At 38.7% G+C, this 23,295-nt stretch overlaps 1 protein-coding gene across 2 annotated transcripts; it reads right to left on the bottom strand.

Moving 5' to 3' along the window:
* Window positions 1-291: 291 nt before the first annotated feature.
* Window positions 292-22,845, bottom strand: dct (dopachrome tautomerase). 2 transcript variants are annotated; one of them, XM_063006038.1, is made up of 9 exons: window positions 8,982-9,018; window positions 5,921-6,148; window positions 4,321-4,620; window positions 3,570-3,670; window positions 2,839-3,005; window positions 2,315-2,494; window positions 2,080-2,215; window positions 1,526-1,724; window positions 292-997 (listed from the first exon to the last, which is right to left on the bottom strand). In XM_063006038.1, exons 1-9 carry the CDS (start codon window positions 9,016-9,018, stop codon window positions 834-836), a joined length of 1,512 nt encoding a protein of 503 aa, XP_062862108.1. In that variant the 3' UTR covers window positions 292-833. The 2 variants fall into 2 exon arrangements, with proteins under 2 accessions (XP_062862108.1, XP_062862109.1); XM_063006039.1 differs by lacking the exons at window positions 5,921-6,148; window positions 8,982-9,018 and adding an exon at window positions 22,830-22,845.
* Between the last annotated feature and the right edge of the window lie 450 nt (window positions 22,846-23,295).

Here is a 23,295-nt window from a genome sequence, read left to right as displayed (position 1 = left end):
TCACCATACAATCATACAGCAAGAAGATTATTTTTAATAATCCCTGATAGAAATTCAGTCAGGTTCATTAAAGGATTTCAATATACGTGTATAACTTTAGAAATGATTTCCAGTTTAATTTTGTGCCATAACAATGTAAATTTTTTGTTCTTACATGTTCACATTACTGTTTCCAAGCTGTACTATGCAGATGTATGAAACACCACAGCAATTACATTTGTATTGTATCTATTTTAAAAAGTCTTTGAATTATGGATTAATTTTTGATAATTAATAGATTTTTTTTACTGAAAATAAAATTTTATGAACCATATGATTTTGTCATGTCTTTATAACTTATTATTGAAGCATTTTTACTAACTGATTCCCATTGTTTAATTTCACCTGTGCTTTTAACTAAGTGGTGCTATGGTGGTACGTGTAGATGAGGCTCAGCACTCCATTGAAATCCTTCAAAAAATGTCAAAAAAGTCAGAAACTCTACTGCTGATGTATTGTCAAACCTCAAATGATTTAAAAAACTATGACCCTTAACAGGTCATAATAGCAGAGCAGATCATTAAAATCTAAGAATAGCAAATACCAGCTAACATTGGTGTTTTCCAGAATTTGTTGTGTTTTTAACATGATCCTGCATAAGCTGATCCCACCTTAACCCTTTGATGCACAACCTGGGTCAAAAGTGACCCAACTAAGTTTTTATTTTCTATATCTTTGCCCATGCCCATGACCCATGTTGTGCATTAGAAGGGGTTTGCTTAGCTTGTGCATCAAAGGGTTAACAGATCACTATATGTAATGAAATGATTTTTTTAATGAAATACTTTTTTAAATCAGGCGACCTCTGTGTATTTAGTGTTAGCGAATCTGGAGTCGAGTAGCGGCTGGAACTCTTGTCTGCGTCTCTGACGAGCGTACAGTGTGTACAGGAGAATGAGGACCAGCAGAAAAATGCAGACCCCACCAAAAATAAGTACTGCCATGTGTTCATCTGATTCTAAACACAGAGAAATACACAATTAATAAATAAGCAGTTTGTTTTCCTTCATAATAACAAAGTGATTCTTGGTGAGTCTTTGATTCCCTGAGATAAACCAGTGTCCTGAAGTCTATTTGAAGCATTTGACTGAATTTCCCTCAGTTTAGTTATTTCTAATTCCTGATTGTGAATCCGCTGCCGCTTGCACAACCCCCAGTCAGGTCAAGGAGAGCCGGATCCCCACAAGCCCCCTTCTACACGTGTTCAATCACCTGCCAGTGTTGGGTTCCCACATAGAGTCGTATCATGTACAGAAAACCATGATAGGCTCCATGCGACTCCACCCCTCTCGCACAGACACCCAGACCAGTTCAGAGATTGCATCATTGTGTTTGTGTGTCATAGCACGTAAGACTGCTGCATCATTTGAGTAGGACAATGTTAGCTTAATGTTAGCTTTTGATTACAAGATAAATGTCCGTAAGACCCATGCAAATTTTTTAAACATTAGTGTTGCACCAACAAATAAATCAAAGGTGTACAAACCTGTCAGTTCAATCTCGTAGGAGTAGCCAAGCTCAACAGAGGGAACAAAGATTTCCTCGTTTGTTATCGGAGGGAAGAAGGGAACCATGTGGAAATGGCGATTATGACCAATTGGAGCCATCTCTTCTGGAAAACTATCATTTTTCGGAAAGCGACGCAGCCATTCCTCGAATATGGCATCGGTGAAAGCATGTAAAACCTTAAAGAATTTCAAGAAAATGATAAATAAGTTCCTACAGCCCATAAACAATCACAGCAATGCTATTCTGTCTACATTTTGCACACAATCAGATAAATCAGAATTAATGATAAAAATAAAGCAAATTAGAATGTTTGGTGATAATTTAACTCATGTTTAAAAAAAGAAAGGTTGCATATGTGAAAACCGAAGAACACCAAATTAGCAGTGAAGTATGGTGGTGGGAGTGTCATGAAATAGAGCCATATTTTTACAAATGCTCATGGAGAATTACACATCATCGCAGGAAACATGAATAGATTACAATAAAAACAAAAGCAAAAGTCATTGTTCTTGAAAGTATAAAATGTATTACCACGAAGATGGGGTCGTTAGCAGCAGAGTGTGACAGCCCACTAGTTCCATTGAGGAACTCATGAACAAGGTTGTGTAACCCTGTCACTGCCATGTCCAGTTCTCCATCCGGTTTATCAAAACCCTCCAGTGCATTTCTGTAGAGGAAAACAAGATTAAACAAGATTATTCAGTCTTAAAAACAACAGATAAAATTGCATGTTCTTTGTTCAGGTTGCAGGTAAGGTTGGCTGTACCTAAAGCTGAAGGTGGAGTTGATGAAATATGGTGGCTTGTCAAAATCTGGTAACTCCAGGCAGCTGTGGACGTCACTCATGGTGGGCAGAGTCATGCTGTGGTTTTCTATTATACCACGACGTAAGGGACCTTCACTCGTACCGTTACACAACGTCACCAAACGGTTATACTCATCTAAACTGCAGCCAGTATAAAAATAATATGTCATTTATCATCCACTTTTAAGGAACATCATCAAAATGGCTAACTTCTATTTCAATACACTACATCAAAAGAAAAGTACAGGCTTAAATGCTAGACCCCTAAAGTGAGGGGTTCCAGTAGCTTTGTCATCCTGTGGACAGCATTTTACAAAGTTATGCTGACCGACAACCTAAAAAAATTTATAGGACATTTTTATTTTCAGGGCAGTGGCCATTTCCAGGTTGACAATGCTCCCATCTACAGGGCATGAGGGCTCACTGGACAATGCTTTGCCACTATGATGTAGTGAACATTTTATTCATAATGCATTGATACAAACCTGTCACAGATGATCCCCCATTCCCTGAATGGAGATCTAGGACTGATAAGTGAGGGGTCACTGGGGTCACGCCCCCCCAAAAGGTCATCAGTGCACACTTCACATTCAGATCTACCCGTAGCAAAATTCCAGTACGGGATCGCAAAATTTTCATTTCCCATCAGTTTCTAAAAAGAGTGACATACACAATTAAATTAAATTGAATAGAAAGAGTAAGGGTAGCGCATGATTCATCTGGCATGTGAACCCACCCCCTCTTTTTAAACAGCAGCTAATACAACACTTTAGCAGATCAATGCACTAAGAGCAGGCACTAACTGCACCTTAGCATGCTACTGTTAACCTGGAACTCTAATCCAGATCTTAAATGTCATCTTGAATCCCAGTTTAAACCTGGAACTCTAATCCTAAATCCATTAAATCAAATCCTAAAACAACACCCTAACTCTCCCTAAACCATAATACTAATTCTGTATTACAACTTTAAATTCTACTTTCATTCTAAACCCTAACTCTAATCTTAGAACTCACTTCAACCAGCCACTAATTGTAAGCCCTGGTTTAATTCCTAACCCTGAACTAAACATAAACCTAAACCCCAAAGTTAAAAATGTCTATAATTTTAATCCTAAATTTTATCCTAAAACCAGACTACATGACCTACATGATGCCAGAATCTGGCTAGGGTCCCTCAGGTTAATAGGAAAGTGCTAGAAAAGATTTTTACAAACCTGGAGTTCTCTCTCCAGACTCAGTAGGTGGTACCTGTGCCAGGTGATAAAGGCAGGACCCTTATGGGAAAAATCTATGCCTTTAAATGGCCGACCCGGACCTAAAATAAAACAAAAACAATAAATCACTTTTGTCTAATCTTAACCTTTAACTCTTAAATTCTTTAACTCAACTAACTTAACTGTAATTTTCATATGAAATCATTTTTCTAAACTGTGATCATAAACATTACCTCTAGTCCTAGACCCCAAATGATATCCTAACTTTGCTTATGATCCCAAACTAAAAAGAGTAAAAATGCTTTTATTTGTTATTTTTACATCTACATTCATACAACACATGTTCCACATATTCCAGCTTGTTTGGAAAATGGGTCAGAGCGCTGGGTCAGCCATTGTACATCCAATGCTTAACCTAATACTGTTAAATTATAAACGCGAACTTTAACCGTAAAGGCTTAAATCCTAAACAATAATACCAATCCTAAACTGTAGTTTTAATCTCTATAAACTCTAAGTCTAATCCTTAACTAATTATAAACACTAATTAATTATATAACCTAGATTTATGTACATACTCTAATTATTCTTATTCAAATCCTGTATTCTGACCACAATCTTAAATGCTACTGTAAACTAATTTTAAACCATAATTGTACCTTTACATTTTTAACTTAGATTCAAAACTTTAATCCTGATTTGAAATTTAATCCTAATTGATCTTTGGGTTAGGTGTTAAAATGAACCCCACCGAGCAGTGTGTCTCTGACGGAATAGTAATGTTGCCAGACGAACAGGTCGTACACGCTGATGTTACTGAAGCGCGTCTGGTTGGTTTCCGGGTCCACCAGACCGAGCCAGTGTTCTGTAGCGATGACAAAATCAGGGTGCATGGTGCGTTTGGAGCGTTGCAGTGCCTCCAAAAAGTCTTGTCTTTCCTTATCGCTTAGTGACATTATGTTCCTCCGGGTCACAGTAGTCTTACGACGATCACACTGCAGGCCCGTCCATCCAAATTTACATTCACCACAGTCGTAACCAGCAAAGTTACCTGGACAATTAGTGAAATTGTGCTATTGTTAAAGATAAAGAATCAGCCAACAATCAAGCATCACATTAATTACGCAATAACATCATGTTAATATAGTATAATTACAATATTAGCACTAATTATTCATGGGGGATTCATTCTAAAACCTCCACTGATAACTGAAACTACGCAAAATACTGAACCCTTTATGTTTTTTCTTATACATACATACTTATCATAAAGTTTCATTTTTAAATTATGCTTAAGAAATTAACAACAATAACAAATTATAAAACAGAATAATGATAACAATATAATCATGTTACAATAGTTCAGCAACCACAGCAGTGACTTTTTATTTTTTATCAAGTGGGGATTTTTAAAAATCTCTTTGCTTAATGTAAACGCTTCACAGATTCTCTTTAGCTGAACTGCCAGCATCTCTACGGTTGAGCTCTTAGAACATATAATTTATTTGAACACTACAGTGCTACATTAGCAACACTGCTGAGATAGCTGTCATGTGACTAACTGCAAGTTTATGTATACAGTAGAGTTCTGTACACTAAATAAAGAGATGAAACATATCCTGAACATGGCCGCACAAGAGGATCTCAACAAGCTATTCAGAAACGAGTAAATCTGAATTGTTTGAACTGAAGAAACATTACTGTACATTGTTGGGTGTGTGGGGTGCATGTTCACCATACAAAATACTACATCCTGATTATGGATTACACACCCAACAGAAGGTAAACAACAGCACAACACCAACACTACAAAACGACAGCAACACTACAGAACAACATTACAGACTAATACCAACATTACAGAACAACGGCAACACTACAGAACATCAACAATACAGAACAACACCAACACTACATAACAACACCAACACTACAGAACACCACCATCACTACAGAACAACACCAACACTACAAAACACCAACCATGCAGAACATCAACAGCACAAAACAATAACATTACAGAACAACAGTACAGTGTAACAAGATATTTAGCTTGACTGGAATAATAAAGGACTGCTGTACACCTGCTTTGGGGGAAAAGGGGAATAAAGCTGTAATAAACAACAGAGCACATGATGGATTATATAATCACAGATTCATAACTAATATTAAATCATTAAACATTTATTGTAACAATGGGATTGACAGTGTTTTGCATAGAATAAAAGGGTCAGTTCACAACCTTTATCCTATGTGATGTAAAACAAGCTTTAAATGAATTGGAATTCTTCGTAATAAGGATGTTTTTACATAAAGGTTGTACTTGAAGATTTCATGAGATAAGGGCTTACCAAAGCAGATGCAGGTCTGGTTAAAAAACTTGGTGGGCCATCGCTCACGATCATCCACATTTCTGAGGGTGTAGGTTCCTCCCCAGGGTCGAGTATCAGTGCGTACATCACTGCATGATCCTCGCCCTGACCGGACACCACACGAGTCCTCTGGATCTGGGGTCGGGCTCGGGCAACAGCGTTTCTCCAACAGAGCCTCAGATGTACTGCATACCCGAGGAAACTGAGCTTTCGTACCACGAACCATCACACTGATCATACACCAGCACCCTATCAAATTTATCAACAGCTCCATGGTCATCTTCTTCCCCAACATCTTTATTCCTCTCCCCCAGAGAGCCTGAATCAGTGTGTACTGAATCCCAGCCAGTCAAAGGGTGTCAGGACTGGTTTGAGTGAAAATGACATCTATTTGTGGATTTGCTGGATTTTCTCTCCTCCCCTTTTCAGCTTCTTACATTCTTTTTCTTTATGAGGATTAGAGTGGAGGCCTCGTGGTCATCACCTGACCCACACACACACACACACACATTCACATGAGAAAGAGTCCCTTTATTTTAATTTTTTAGATTATTCATACATTTGTGCATATTCACTAACTGTTTCATCCTGACCTGCACCATAACATATTTTCACCTCTCCCCATCTTTGCTGCTCACAAATGCAAACATGGCAGAGTGACGTTTTCATTAGCAAGAAAACCCCAATGCCAAATCAAATAAAAACAAAAGTTAAAATTGAAGTTGATTTAGTAAATATTAGTTCTGATAAATGAAGTGAGGGACATCAGGTACCTTGCCTCTGAGCTTAATTTGCTCCAGATGAAAGTTATTTTATATATCACTGCTTCTACCCCTCAGATTCACCAGCTTCTCTGTATGGCAAACCTACTTTTCTCTAGAACTGGGGTGCCAGGCTGCTTGTTCGAGTATGGCTTTCTGCTGGTGTGTGATGTCTGCATGCTGTATATATCTGGGAACTAATGCACCCCCTGTGTTGGGGCGTTTTGGACTCACAATGAAACCCCCCTGGGAGAGAAGATTGCCCCAGAGGCTGTGTGTGACGTCCCTTTTCTGAAATGTGGATACCACCCGTAAATTCACTTTATTCTGACGTTAGTTCTTCTATCACATGGTAAGAGAACAAAGGGCCACTCGGAAGGGTCAAGGGGCACTATAAAGCATCATGTGATGGTCACTACATTTCAGAGAAAACATTTACCCTGGGGACAGAACTGTGGAACAAAGCCCACCAGAAAGGGGAAAATGTGAGTGACTAAGTAAGTAAGTAAGTAAATAAATAAACAGATATAGATTCGCCAGCTCCTATGTATGGCAAACGTTTTAGGGATTTCTGTAAAACTGTGATGCCAGTGTGCTGTATCCCTCTGGGAACTTATGCAACCTGGTGTTTTGGGAGCGTGGATTGCCCCAGGGGCGACGTGACATCCCTTTTCCGAAGCAGATACCACACACAAATCCATGTTATGCATGGGATGCGGCAGTTGGTGGGGTTGTGGTGCTGCTTGTGTTTTGCCAAAACAAGTAGGTTCTGAAGGTTCCCTATATCTTTCCTCTTTTTCAGGCCAGAGCCACCTGTCATACTGTGACAACCACTTCTTAGTTCTGCTTTATCCTATTTTCTATCCACTGTCTTCATTGCGGGTGCGGGTGTTTTTGTGTCTTTCATTTGTTACTTTTTTTTTTTTTTTTTTTTTTTGGCCACATTATTTATTCCCCTGATCCCCTTTTTGTTAGTAGCTTTTAGCCCCAGTATTGTTCTACTTTGATTAAAGTATTTGCACCTGGGTTCTATTTCCATTCTCACAGGTGAATGAATTCGTCTCACGCTTCAGTAATGAGGCACGTCCAGTCATTACAGGTGCCTACACTGTAAATTTGCATGATTTTGTAATATTCTTATACAGTAGCAAGAAAGCAAATCTAACAAACATTAGTGGTGTTAAAACAGGCAAGAATTTTAACTTAATGAATGATTTCATAATTACAAAATACTGGAAGAAACCAAGCCAAAAAACACAATTTAAGAATGAATTACAAAAACTCCCGAGATGACAGATTCCAGATTCCGATTGTAATTAACCAAACATTGGTAAGACTAAAGATGCACAAATCAAATTAGAAGTGTTAATCTAATTATAAATCATCAGACAAAATCTAGAAAATATCTACAAAAATATCTAAAATTGATCATATTCAATGGCAGTAAAACACACACACACACACACACACACACACACACAGCAAGGAGGATGGGTAAAGTGGCCAAAAAACTCTTAAAGGATAATAAAAACTGTTCTGACATTCGTACTTCTATCACATGGGAGAACAAAGGGGCACAATAAAGGGTCGAGGAGCACTATAAAGCATCATGTGATGGTCACTACATTTCAGAACTGTGTCAGAACTGTGGAACAAACCACACCAGATTAGATGAAGAAAAAAATGCAAACACCACACAGAACAGACCCAAATCATTCAAACCCAAGACCTTCTAGCTGTGAGGCGACAGTTCTTCCCACTGAGCCTCCATGCCATTCAAGTATACACAGTAGTACAATAAATGAGTCAATGTGTGTTAATATAATAATCGCCAGTCAGATCAGATATGGTCAATACTCTGTTGGCTCTATTACAGAACATCATGGTAAGTAATACCAGTTAATTACTGACCAAGTATATACAGTATAGACCGAAGCAAATATTGAAAAGGAGATTAAAACCAGAGAAAGGGCTGGAGAAGGAAAAAGGTGTCGCTGCTTCCCACCCATGTGTAACAATTTTCTAATCCTTGGTCACAATATCTTCACTTGGCTTCATGTAGTTATGAATAGATTTCTGTTTATATGATTATGGTTGTACTTTAATAATTCCTTATATCTGTCATCATAATATACTATTCGCCATAACCGTAAAATCTAATAAATGAATAAATAAATAAAAAGTAAGTTTATCTAATGTGTAGTGAATTTTCAAATAGATTGGCCTGCTGTAACACATATGAGTCTCAGTGTCACCACACGGTGGCGCCACAAACCGACATTTTAATCTAATCAGCGCCTGAGACACGAGTAACATAACTCCCCCGAAGTGTTTATAATTACAGTTATATTCAGAGTATGATTAACATTAATGCATTCCTACACGTTGTTTACTGCTTTGCTAATGGCAGACTCGTATTTGGCATCTCCTGTGTTTCTGATTATTGTTTTAAAAGCTGTTTACGCATTTGAACATCTTACTTTGCTGCCCAACCTGTCTGAATCCGTTGCTATCAGGCTTGCTACATTAGCTGTAGTGAAACTGATTCTTTGGTCGAAATGTCTTTTATTTTAAATCAGCAAAACAGTTTCTAATGAACGTGTTGCCCGTTAGAACAGAAGATTGACACTCTCATGTTATAGAATGTTTGGACCTAGGTCCAAGCCTGTGTGGAAATGAGTCAGGGGGACAGGTTAAACCCTGAGACACTGGCCAGTAAAATTACCAAAGCAAACCTGAAAAAGATGTGAGGTAATTTAAGTAAAAAAAAAAAAAAAAACTTCTTCTAATAGCACTAACCAAGAAAACCTCTCTTATAAACTGGAAATCCAAAAATTGTAATTCAAAATGAAATACTGGTGCTATTACCCACATTAACCCATACATCTTTCTCTTTTTCACATACTATTAATTTGATTATTGTCATTATTATTACTATTATTTTTTCTTTTCCTATTTGGAATCGTCTTATGTACACTATTTTGTGCTGTTAAAAGGAACAACAGAAGAAAAGACAAAAAAGTGCCGTCAGTCAATTCCGACTCCTGGTGACCTGGATGGTGTTTCTCCAGCCTATCCTGTCTTCTGTTTGGGTCTTCAGGCTTGTTATTGGCTCGTTTATTGTTCCTCTAATTGTATCCACCCATCTTGTCGCTGGCCGTCTTTTCCTCTTTTATCATTAACTTTTCCAAACATAACTGTTTTTCTGATAAATTGGGTTTCTCATAATGTGTCCTTAAAAACAGAGCTTCAGGTTGGTTATATGGGTTTGGAGTGAGAGGTTAGGTCTAATTTAGTTAAGAATCCATTTGTTTGTCTCTTTTGCTGTCCAAGCTACTCTCTTTGCTTTTTTTATTGTCCTGCTTTCACATTCTTGAAGAACCACAGAGAAGAGCATAGCCTGGATACTGATCTCAATAAACCAAACAAACAAACAGAAAACCCCACGATGCTGTTTATGTTTAAAGCTCATATACAGGATTTCTTTTAGATTGGGGTTATATTTGACTAAATCCCCTCGTTTTTTGTCCCATTTCAATCTGAGCTCTTAATTTAGCAGTGAGTGCCAAGACCAAATCTACACGGGTCGCATAAGTGCTGTTAATAACTAAGCACCTTAATTGCGACAGTCTGTATTCTGCTCTTTATGGTTTTTGTTTACGGATAATGAGTAGCAGTGCGACAAAGTGCACTCAATACCAGCTCCAGTGGAATTGCTATTGTCTTAGCAAACAGACATTTTAATAATTTTTTTGTGTTGAGCAGTGGAGTGTTTCTAGTCTTTGAACTAAGCGACAATAGCTAATTCTTTCTTGCTAATAGCATTTCAAAGGTACAGCGCAGATGAGGGTGATGCGGAATTTGTGTGACTAACTATTGTGGTTGTTATGCTAATGAGAGATCCTTGTTATTCGTTTGCTAATGGCTCTTGTTTATGGATTTATGGAGCATAATGTGTTGGCTGAGAGAAATAGGGAACATTTTGTATTGTGATCCCTGTCTCTTCATCTTCATTTGAACTAAATGATGGATTGTGAAAAATAAAAATGGAATAAAACAATGGTTTCATGAGAAAAACAGCCTAAAAAGTGTCAGACGCTGTGAGAAAAATAGACAATAAACAATAAAACTATAAACAATCCTTAGACTTAATGATGCAAGTGCTTTTTATTATCTAATAACTTAATGTAATAGTGAAAGCTTTGATGTTCTTTTGAGAAAACCTTCTTTGTAACATCTGATGTTCTACAGAATCTATAAATCTTGTGTACATTCAAGAAAACTGTTCCACCTCTTACATCATAATATACATTATATGTATATATATATATTATATATATGTACAGTGTATCACAAAAGTGAGTACACCCCTCACATTTCTGCAAATATTTCATTATATCTTTTCATGGGACAACACTATAGACATGAAACTTGGATATAACTTAGAGTAGTCAGTGTACAGCTTGTATAGCAGTGTAGATTTACTGTCTTCTGAAAATAACTCAACACACAGCCATTAATGTCTAAATAGCTGGCAACATAAGTGAGTACACCCCACAGTGAACATGTCCAAATTGTGCCCAAATGTGTCGTTGTCCCTCCCTGGTGTCATGTGTCAAGGTCCCAGGTGTAAATGGGGAGCAGGGCTGTTAAATTTGGTGTTTTGGGTACAATTCTCTCATACTGGCCACTGGATATTCAACATGGCACCTCATGGCAAAGAACTCTCTGAGGATGTGAGAAATAGAATTGTTGCTCTCCACAAAGATGGCCTGGGCTATAAGAAGATTGCTAACACCCTGAAACTGAGCTACAGCATGGTGGCCAAGGTCATACAGCGGTTTTCCAGGACAGGTTCCACTCGGAACAGGCTTTGCCAGGGTCGACCAAAGAAGTTGAGTCCACGTGTTCGGCGTCATATCCAGAGGTTGGCTTTAAAAAATAGACACATGAGTGCTGCCAGCATTGCTGCAGAGGTTGAAGACGTGGGACGTCAGCCTGTCAGTGCTCAGACCATACACCGCACACTACATCAACTCAGTCTGCATGGTCGTCATCCCAGAAGGAAGCTGACGCACAAGAAAGCCCGCAAACAGTTTGCTGAAGACAAGCAGTCCAAGAACATGGATTACTGGAATGCCCTGTGGTCTGACGAGACCAAGATAAACTTGTTTGGCTCAGATGGTGTCCAGCATGTGTGGCGGCGCCCTGGTGAGAAGTACCAAGACAACTGTATCTTGCCTACAGTCAAGCATGGTGGTGGTAGCATCATGGTCTTGGGCTGCATGAGTGTTGCTGGCACTGGGGAGCTGCAGTTCATTGAGGGAAACATGAATTCCAACATGTGCTGTGACATTCTGAAACAGAGCATGATCCCCTCCCTTCGAAAACTGGGCCTCATGGCAGTTTTCCAACAGGATAACGACTCCAAACACAACCTCCAAGATGACAACTGCCTTGCTGAGGAAGCTGAAGGTAAAGGTGATGGACTAAACCCAATTGAGCACCTGTGGCACATCCTCAAGTGGAAGGTGGAGGAGTTCAAGGTGTCTAACATTCACTAGCTCCGTGATGTCATCATGGAGGAGTGGAAGAGGATTCCAGTAGCAACCTGTGCAGCTCTGGTGAATTCCATGCCCAGGAGGGTTAAGGCAGTGCTGGATAATAATGGTGGTCACACAAAATATTGACACTTTGGGCACAATTTGGACATGTTCACTGTGGGGTGTACTCACTTATGTTGCCAGCCATTTAGACATTAATGGCTGTGTGTTGAGTTATTTTCAGAAGACAGTAAATCTACACTGCTATACAAGTTGTACACTGACTACTCTAACTTATATCCAAGTTTTATTTCTGTAGTGTTGTCCCATGAAAAGATATAATAAAATATTTGCAGAAATGTGAGGGGTGTACTCACTTTTGTGATACACTGTATATATAATATATGTATGTATGTATATGTATATGTATATGTATATGTATATGTATGTATATATATATATATATATATATACAGTGGGGCCAAAAAGTATTTAGTCAGCCCCTGGTTGTGCAGGTTCTCCTACTTAGAAAGATGAGAAAGGTCTGTAATTTTCATCATAGGTACACTTCAACTATGAGAGACAAAATGAGAAAAAAAAATCCAGGAAATCACATTGAAGGATTTTTTAAGAATTTATTTGTAAATTATGGTGAAAAATAAGTATTTGGTCAATAACAAAAGTTCAACTCAATACTTTGTAACATGACCTTTGTTGGCAATGACAGAGGTCAAACGTTTCCTGTAAGTCTTCACCAGGTTTGCACACACTGTAGCTGGTATTTTGGCCCATTCCTCCATGCAGATCTCCTCTAGAGCAGTGATGTTTTGGGGCTGTCGCTGGGCAACACGGACTCCACAAATTTTCTATGGGGTTGAGGTCTGGAGACTGGCTAGGCCACTCCAGGACCTTGAAATGCTTTTTATGGAGCCACTCCTTCATTGCCCGAGCGGTGAGTTTGGGATCATTGTCATGCTGGAAGACCCAGCCACGTTCCATCTTCAATGCTCTCACTGATGGAAGTAGGTTTTGGCTTAAAATCTCACGATACATGGCCCCGTTCATTCTTCCCTTAACACGGATCAGTCGTGCTGTCCCCTTTGCAGAAAAACAGCCCCAAAGCATGATGTTTCCACCCCCATGCTTCACAGTAGGTATGGTGTTCTTGGGTTTTTCTTCTTCCTCCAAACACGACGAGTTGAGTTTTTACCAAAAAGTTCCATTTTGGTTTCATCTGACCACATGATATTCTCCCAATCCTCTTTTGGATCATCCATATGCTCTCTGGCAAACTTCAGACGGGCCTGGACATGTACTGGCTTAAGCAGGGGGACACGCCTGGCACTGCAGGATTTGAGTCCCTCTCGGCGTAGTGTGTATACTGATGGTAGCCTTTGTTACTTTGGTCCCAGCTCTCTGCAGGTCATTCATCAGGTCCCTCCATGTAGTTCTGGGATTTTTGCTCACCGTTCTCATGATCATTTTGACCCCACGGGATGAGATCTTGACCCCAAGGGAGATTATCAATGGTCTTGTATGTCTTCCATTTTCTTACAATTGTTCCCACAGTTGATTTATTCACACCAACCTGCTTGCCTATTGTAGATTTACTCTTCCCAGCCTGGTGCAGGTCTACAATTTTCTTCCTGGTGTCCTTCGACAGCTCTTTGGTCTTGGCCATGGTTGACTGTTGGACAGTTGTCTTTTATACAGATAACGAGGTCAAACAGGTGCCATTAATACAGGTAACGAGTGGAGGACAGAAGAGCTTCTTAATGAAGAAGTTACAGGTCTGTGAGAGCCAGAAATCTTGCTTGTTTGTTATTGACTAAATACTTATTTTCCACCATAATTTACGAATAAATTCTTTAAAAATCCTACAATGTGATTTCCTGGATTTTTTTTTTCTCATTTTGTCTCTCATAGTTGAAGTGTACCTATGATGAAAATTATAGACCTCTCTCATCTTTCTAAGTAGGAGAACCTGCACAATCAGTGGCTGACTAAATACTTTTTGACCCCACTGTATATGTATATGTATGTATATATATATATATATACCTGTATATATATATATATATTTAAAACCAGAGTAATATTAGCTTAGCCTTTCTCTCGCCCACTTCTGTAGAGGCTTAACGATTACAGCATTAGCATAATGCTAAATGCAGGAGAGGCATGATAAGTTGCCTAAGGGCATTGTAAGAGTGTTCTGAAGTGCTTCAGAAACATGTCACTCAAGGATGTGCACATAAAAAGTTACATAAAGAGTATTTTTGGGAGGGAAAGGTGGTGCAGTGCTACACACAAGGGTAAATGCTTATTCAATGTTTGAGGTACATATACACACACATGCACACAAGCTTTTATAAAAAGTGCATAAGAGAAGTTAAAAATGAACAAGAAACTCGCTGAAATGATTCTTTGGATGCAATTTAATTTTCTGACATTAGGAGATTAAATGCAGTTTTCCACACATATGTAAAATGTAAAAATGCAAAAACACTCAGACGGTGATGGAGAGCAGAAAGCTCGTCTTATCAGAATGGCTTTCCACACACTCGCTCCACTTGAAATGAATTTAATTGCAAATAAAGAGAGAAGGAAAAAACATGCAGTGCTTAAAACCTCTTTTCAACTATCACAGAGAGAGAAAAAAAGAGAGAAAGAGAGAGAGACTGAATGCAATGTGAAAGTATAAGAGTTGATAGGATGCCATCCTTCTAAACTCCACTCTTCAAAAAATGTCCAGTGTTCTGATGCTGGTGGCATTTAACTAGACTGAAATCTGGAGACTGAAGGCCAGAGCAAACTTACACTTACTTACACCATTTTTAAAAAACATTTAATGATGACCTTGTGTCCTGTGAATAAAGGCACTGTCATCCTTGAGGAGACCAATTCACTTTAATCAGGGTGGAAATCTGGAAATCTCTGTCAGTTTAAAGGGACAATTGGATTCAAACCAGACAGCAGAGACATCAGACCCTCTTACTTTTGGTCAAACACCATTTCTGCTGCACACACACGACTGGCTCAAGATTATTCAATTAAATTGAACCAGAATTTAGGTGCTCGGGCAGCACAGTGGTCTGATGTGCTAATGCAAACTTGATTTTGAATCTCAGCTGTGCTATCAGATGCCATCTAGCAGACACAATTGGCTGAGTCTGATGAAGGAGCTGGTCAAAAGGTTCCTCATTCCTGCAACTGTGACCTCTGCTGGCTGGTCGAGGCACCTGCACAAGAGATTGAGTCGTGGACAGTAGTGCATGACTCTTTGTTCAGGATACTGCTTTCTCTTGAACTATAAACACAACCTTTTAAAGTATATTAGATACTTTGCCTGGACCCAAAAGTGGGGCACTATTGGTCAGCTTGCTTAAATTTCTCCAAGGGCTTAGCAAAAGTTCATCCAGATCCCAAAAGATCCCAAAAAAATTACTAAAAAGTCTAAGGTAAGTCTTCAAGACTTTACAAAATATTCTGCGGACAGACAAAAAAATGGACCTTGGTAGACAACAGGGAACTTATTATGTCTGACAAATATTGCACTTCAAACATATAACACAGTCAAACATGGCTGTGCTAGGACCTTGATGATACAAATATGAAGCTGAGGTATACTGGTGTTATAAAACAGGACAGAGATATAACATACAAAAGCAAGTTCAAATCTGAAAGTATGAAAAACTAAAAAAAAATGAACGTTTTGGAGCAGTCCTGACTTGAACCCAACACAGATGCTGAGGTGAAAGCTGAAACGTGTAACATCATAGGTATTCAGAAAGGGTGCTGTTACTTTTTCACAGCACTGTATAAAATGGGGACGGACAAAGAAAAGTAGAATTTTTGCATGCTGCTGTATCTTCTGAATTTCCATCTATCCACATGCGTATTTTCTCAGTTGGAGGGCGATGAATATGTAGTGAGGTATGTAGATGAGGTGACTGGTAATAGACTTGTAGTGCCAATCACATTGTGTTTTATCGTACAGCTTAAAGGTACGCCGTGCCGTTTTTAAAGAACATTCTGGAAAACGCCAGGCGTGAAATTAGAAGTGTGCCAGAGTGGGTCGGAAAGAAAAAAATACAAATATAAATATAAATATAGAGTTATTTTATGCAGAACAGGAAAGAAAATCATTTGTTAATCTGTCGCTCTATCATTTTTTTGGGGTGTGTGCGTAGATAAGAGGTGGAAGTTTTGCGCTGTGCCCTCAGGGCCGAATTTAACGGATTCCCTTTTCTGACATGTGTTCCTGGCAGATAAGTAAACAGTGTGTGTCGGGGGCAGAGGGAGTGAGGGTGGTAGCGAGGGAGGGAGGGAACGACGGATGGAATGATGGAGGTAAAAAAAAGCATTTGCAATTTAATGACATCACGGCTCGCAGCTTTAAAGCAACGAAGAATGAAAAGGAGCGACGTGGCTGCCTCTCGCACTCCTTCTCGTTCGCACTTTCTTTCATGCTTTCTATTACACATTCGCTCCACTCATTCAGACTTTATCTGTTGTTTTCACTAATACTTGGTCCTCAACATTGCATCACAGGACATATTTTTTCTTCACTTACTCTTTTCGTTCTCTCTTACTCATCCATCATTTTTGTGGCTTTTTAAAAGCAGATAATCAAAGTTAAGCAAGGTTCACAGTATTGATATGAAGACAAACAAACTTTAGTTCAACCTTAAGGTGACGATTCTAGCAAAGCCTTCTTTTTTTCCATAGACAAACACTAGCCTAGTAATGTTCAACAAAACTCTCATAGAATATTTCACTTTTTTGACCTGCTAAAACTTTAATTCTCTTATTGTTAAGTGGAATTTACTAGAAGTCACTACCAAGTTCAGTACCAAACTGCATTTAAAAGCAATGTAGGCACAAAAGCTACCCATCAGGAACTGTGCAGGTGCATTCAAGCCTTAAAATCAGCATGTGTGATTCCAAGGGGTGACAGAGGTGGTGCAAAGTGGCACAACTGAACTAATCTGGTTTTAGAGAATGGTTTCTTTCCTCCAGTTCAGGATGTTTACCCTGCTCCCAACAGACCTGAAACAACTCATGAACTAATTATTAGCTACAACGTTGATGTCTGTAAAGCATGGTAAAAGGGTATAATGATCTGATGCTGTTTTTGATGACTCCCTTTTCATTCAATCTAATTGTATTAAATTCCTCACTGTACTTTCACTGCTGCTTGCACCATCTTCACTCTGGCCAGAGAGAGCCATAATCTATCAGGCATCCCCTTGAACATGTGTGCAAGTTTCCGGCTGCTTTGTTTTGCCTGTCAGTGGGAGGGGTTTCTACACAGAGCTGTATGATGTACACAGAGTCATGCTATGCTTCATGTGACTCTCTCCCCTACTTAATACTCAATGCAGCGGCAACAAAGATAAACTCTATTCAAACTTCCCTACCTCAGGCATGGCCAACTGTGTCTGATGGGTGCTTGGTCAGGTTATTAGCACTGCTGAGATGCAAACTTGGAAGTTTAAACACTCCACAGTAATAAGACAATAAGTTAGCTCACTAATCTACTTGAGCAAACCCCACTAAAAGAAAATATTACAGCTACAGCATGTACTGCCATTCCAAATAATTATGTGTCTCTAACTTTTTGGTAAGCATTAGGGGAATACCCTTTCCTGTTAAGGCATACCATTGGCTCAGAATCAAAAATCAGCAAGGACATTTGTTCTTCAATATCAATGCCTGACATTACTAGTGTAGCTAATTGGAAGTATATCCCTACTCGTTATTCTTTTATTCTTCTTGTATGTAATTGTTAGAACAATCGGTGTTTTTAACAGTGAATAATTTAGTTTGTGCCAATTTCTCTCTCTCTCTCTCTCTCTCTCTCTCTCTCTCTCTCTCTCTCTCTCTCTCTCTCTCTCATTAATGCAGGTTAATTGAGCAGTAAAGCAGATTACAGGGCTGTTGAGATGTTTCTCCTTCATCATGTCACTTAGTAATCGCTCCCTCAGCATAACCCTTCCTCGTTTATCTCTTATTAAGAACCTGATGAGGGGAAACGCCAGGGGGGCGAGTGTTACACCATTTGATTTAGCCCTGAGGAGGAACTGGATTTAGGTCAGGAATTTGTGTGTGAGAGAAAGAGAGAGAGAGAAAAACAGAGAGAGAGAGAAAGTGTGTATGTAAGTAGGTGAGAAAGAGAGAGAAAAATAGAGAGAGAGAGAGAGAGAGAGAGAGAGAGAGAGAGAGAGAGAGAGAGAGAGAGAGAGAGAGAGAGAGAGAGAGAGAGAGAGAGATTAAATTAGAGGAACTGGAACGGGCTGTTAAAAACCACCAGAATCCTCTAGACTCTCCCATTACTGAGCAGGAACTTAAAGACAACATTAAAAAACTAAAAACAAAGAAATCATCAGGACCTGACGGGATCCTGAATGAAATGATCAAACACAGCAGCTCCAAATTTCACCTGGCGATGTTAAAAGTCTTTAACCTGGTTCTGAGTGTCGGCTCCTTCCCTGAAATCTGGAATCAAGGTCTCATAACACCGATCCACAAAAGTGGAGATAAATTCGACCCTAATAATTACCGGGCATCTGTGTGAACAGTAATTTGGGGAAGTTATTCTGTAGTATAATTAACTCACGATTATTACACTTCCTTACCCAACACAACGTCCTGAGTAAAAGTCAGATTGGTTTCCTACCAAATTACCGCACTACCGATCATATTTACACCCTACACACCCTGATCGAAAAATATGTAGTTCAAAATAACTCTAAAATATTTGCATGTTTTATTGATTTTAAAAAAGCTTTTGATTCCATTTGGCATGAAGTATTATTCTATAAAATGTTAGAGAGCGGTGTAGGGGGTAAAACATATGATCTTATTAAATCCATGTACACAGAAAACCAGGGCGGAATAAGAATCGGCAGTAAGAGAACACATCTCATCTCTCAGGAGCGTGGAGTGAGACAGGGCTGCTGTTTAAGTCCAACTCTATTTAACATCTATATTAATGAATTGGCCTCCATGTTAGAGCACTCAGCCACGCCCGGTCTTACTCTACACGACTCGGAGATTAAACTCCTGCTATATGCAGATGATCTGGTCCTGCTGTCCCGCAGCGCCCAGGGTCTCCAGCACAAACTGGACCTGCTGCAGCAATACTGTCAGACCTGGGCCCTGACAGTCAACCTCAAAAAGACCAACATTATGACCTTTCAGAAAAGAGCCAGATCTCAGGGAACCAAACACACATTTAAATTAGGACACCATGAAATTGAGCACACTAAAGATTATACTTACCTCGGACTAAACATCAGTTCCACAGGAAACTTTAATCCGGCAGTAAATGAACTGAGAGAAAAAGCTCGCAGGGCCTTCTACGCCATAAAACGTCAAACATTCGTGGAAATTCCAGTTCGAATCTGGCTTAAAATTTTTGAATCAATAATTGAACCGATTGCTCTATATGGCAGTGAAGTTTGGGGTTCGCTTACCCACCATCAATTCCATAATTGGGACAAACATCCATTAGAGACCCTGCACACAGAGTTCTGTAAAAGCATCCTAAAGGTGCACAGACACACAACGAACAATGCGTGCAGGGCAGAATTAGGCCGATTTCCTCTAATTATCAACATACAGAGAAGAGCAATCAACTTCTGGAACCATCTAAATGAGAGCGACCCCCAATCTTATCATTATAAAGCCCTGAAACACCAAGAGCTGAGCAAACATACCAGTCCCCTCATCCAACTGGTCCTGAGTCACTGCACCCATACACCACTAACACACACCGACACACTAATAACACACACAGACACTCTAACACACACAGATACACACACAGACACACCACTAACACACACTAACACAATAAAGACTCAGGAACAGGAGAAATCTGCAAACCCAATTAGAATAAACCAAATTACACAAAAACTCAGAACTAAATATCTGAATTATTGGGAAACTGAAACTAAAACTCAAAGTAAAACGCAGTGTTATTTGGCCCTAAACAGACACTACAGTGCAGCAGATTATCTGAGCGCAGTATCCGACCCTAAATTAAGAAACACCCTGACGAGGTACAGACTGAGCGCACACGACCTGGCCGTGGAGACGGGGCGACACACCCGGTCCTGGCTGCCCCGGGAGGAGAGGTTGTCAGCACTGCACTCTCAGTACAGTAGAGACGGAGCTGCACTTCCTCACCCGGTGTACCAAGTACCACCACATCCGCTCCCAATTCTTCCCTAAATTTAACAACATCATCCCCAACTTTACCTCCCTCCCAGACCCCGACAAACTGCCCCACCTACTGGGGGAGCACAGAGAGAGCTGCACACTAGCAGCACTCTATACACACACCTGTCACCAGGTGAGGGACAGTGGGTGACCATGTCTCATACACACACATACACACACACACACACACACACACACGCACAAACTGATTGTTTTACTACCTCATTATTGTAAATACTATACTTTTTATTGTTATTATTTTGCACTGTTTTTATTAATATTTTATTCTATTCTATATTTTTGCACATGTAACTATTCTGTATATTTTTGTTCTTTCTTATTTTTATTGTTTATATTTCTCTGTAACTTGCTTTGGCAATACGAATGTCCTTATTTGTCATGCCAATAAAGCTTCTTTTGAGTTTGAGTTTGAGTTTGAGTTTGAGAGAGAGAGAGAGAGAGAGAGAGAGAGAGAGAGAGTGTGTGTATCTGAGTGAGTGAGAAATAGAGAGAGGGAGAGAAACTGGACAATTATGCGTGTTACCATGCCCCCATTTATAGGTCCAAAAATGTGTAATTCATGTTTGCCTGATGTAGCAAAAATGAATTAATAAATAAAAGATTAAGATTGTATTTATTGAACAGTGATCAACATGAGGAAGAGGCTTTACAGGTAAATCCAAAAATCAAAGTGCAGATCAGAACCTCCCAGAACAAACAACCGGTCTAAAAGAAGGTTTAGAGATCAGCAAGGTACAGAGGAAGAGTGTCATAAACAGCAACCACTACAGTAACAAGGAGAAAAAAGTGTGCAAAATCCACAGTGCAAAATACCAGAATCAGCACTAGTTAGCAGATCAGGATTAAACACCAGGAGCAAACACAAAATTCAAACATCAGAATCAGTGCACATAAATCAAATACCAGGGTCAAACAGTTGGTCCAAACCCTCAGGTGAACACACTGAATACATCTTCTACATGGTAACATATGCAGTTATTAAAGTTAAATGAATACATTAATTTTTATCTGTAGAGCTCACAGTGGTGTGTTATACATTGTGTCTGTGTGTACTGTAGGTTTGTGTGTTTATGAGGTATAATGACTGTGACAGGAATGATGAGATGTCATGGTTCTACATCCATAAATTTGTGTTTGACTGTGCATTGCTTTGATAGTGTGACACTGATGTGTGTATGTGTGTGTAAGTGTGACAGATTTATATTAGTGCTCTGTTTAATAAAAAGATAAATATTAAAAAAACAGGATTTAGAATAAATAACAAAATGTACTACATGCTTTCAACTTTGTGGAAACAGCTTTATAAAGACATGGTTTGGTTTGATGAGCTTCTATTAATAAAAATATGTGTTAAGCTTCACAGAAGACTCCACACTGATGCCCATGTTTCGAGATCGGGTGTCCAAAAAGCTCATAGTCAGGTGTCAACATACTTTGGGTCGTACAGTGAATGCTGATAAAATTTTCTGACACTATGCACTAATTAAATCTAAATTATTAATACACCACATTTTATTCAATGTCTGTGCCAATAATACATTTTCTTGTCTTTATTGTTTGCTATATTTTTATTAGATGAATAGTATTGTAAGTGTAGGAACTTTACTCACTGTTTCCTGTTCTGAAAGTATTTTTCCCATCCATCATCTGAAAGCCCCCTTAGCCACAGAGCTTTTCACAAGACCTTTATTTCATTTCCTTTCAGTGAATGTTCAGCTTTTTTGATGCTAATCTGCTGTTAAATATCCCTTTGTCTTCCCTCTTTTACCTTTCCCCCTTCACAGTTTGGTTTATCCACTCTTTTACTTTCTTTTTTGTTTACACTCTTTCGCTCATGTATTTTTTATTACAACTTTTTTTTGTTCATGTTAGGAAGCCATTCAGGAGAGTCCAGCTGGATCCAACCAAAGAAAAAGTGGTAAAAAGAAGTAAAAAGAGACGTGGCCCAAGTGCACAATGCTAACAGCTTTCCAAATAGACGTCCTTTCAGTCAGTGCACTTCAACAAACAAAAAAGAGCCACTGTCTAAACCATGACACAAAGAATCAAGTCAAATAAAGGAAAGAAAAGTTCTTTCAGGTTTCAATTTTCTCTTTTTTTTCTCCTTTCTTTTTTTCTGCTAAGAGGGAAAAAGGCAGAAACAACCTAAAAATCTGTTTTATGTTAAATAGAGGTGTGCCTTAGTTCAAAAATAAAGAAAATAAAGTTATGTTAAATAAATGCAGTTGTAATATTACTGCAGGTCACTTTGCACAGCAGGAAGTCTCATTAAAATTTAATAAACATGACTGCAGCAATAAGAAATAAAATGGTTCAGCGATTAGCATAATCACTTACCAGTTCAAAAACTGTGATATGGCTTTAACCGCCTAAAACACCAAATGATTCTAATGCAGTTTTAAATAGTGTAGATATATCGGTTTTAAAATCTACTATATAGAGATTCTGCTTATTTTTATAGCCAAAAAGAACTCGCATTTATTCATATACATCAATTACTGGAACCTTAAATTAGTTTTTATCTTGATTCTAGTAACAAGCTGCCAAATTAACAGTTTACAGTTTAATTACAAATTTCTATTTCAGTATTAAACACTACACCCTTTTGTCTGTAAATAATAAATAATAATACTTGTGGTACTTAATAATACTAATAATAATGTTGTGGGTTTTTTTTAATTATTAACAGAACATTAAAAGCTTTATTTATTTTTTCTTCTTTGACAATAACCACTAAGCTAAACAAGATAAGCAGAGTTAACTAAACAACATGCTAAAGCTATGGCAAAGCTAAACTAGACGA

This window comes from Trichomycterus rosablanca, chromosome 12, assembly GCF_030014385.1.
Source record: "Trichomycterus rosablanca isolate fTriRos1 chromosome 12, fTriRos1.hap1, whole genome shotgun sequence".
Lineage (NCBI taxonomy): Eukaryota > Metazoa > Chordata > Actinopteri > Siluriformes > Trichomycteridae > Trichomycterus > Trichomycterus rosablanca.
The sequence above is the reverse complement of the archived record's forward strand: the minus strand, read 5'-3'. Positions and strand labels throughout refer to the sequence as shown.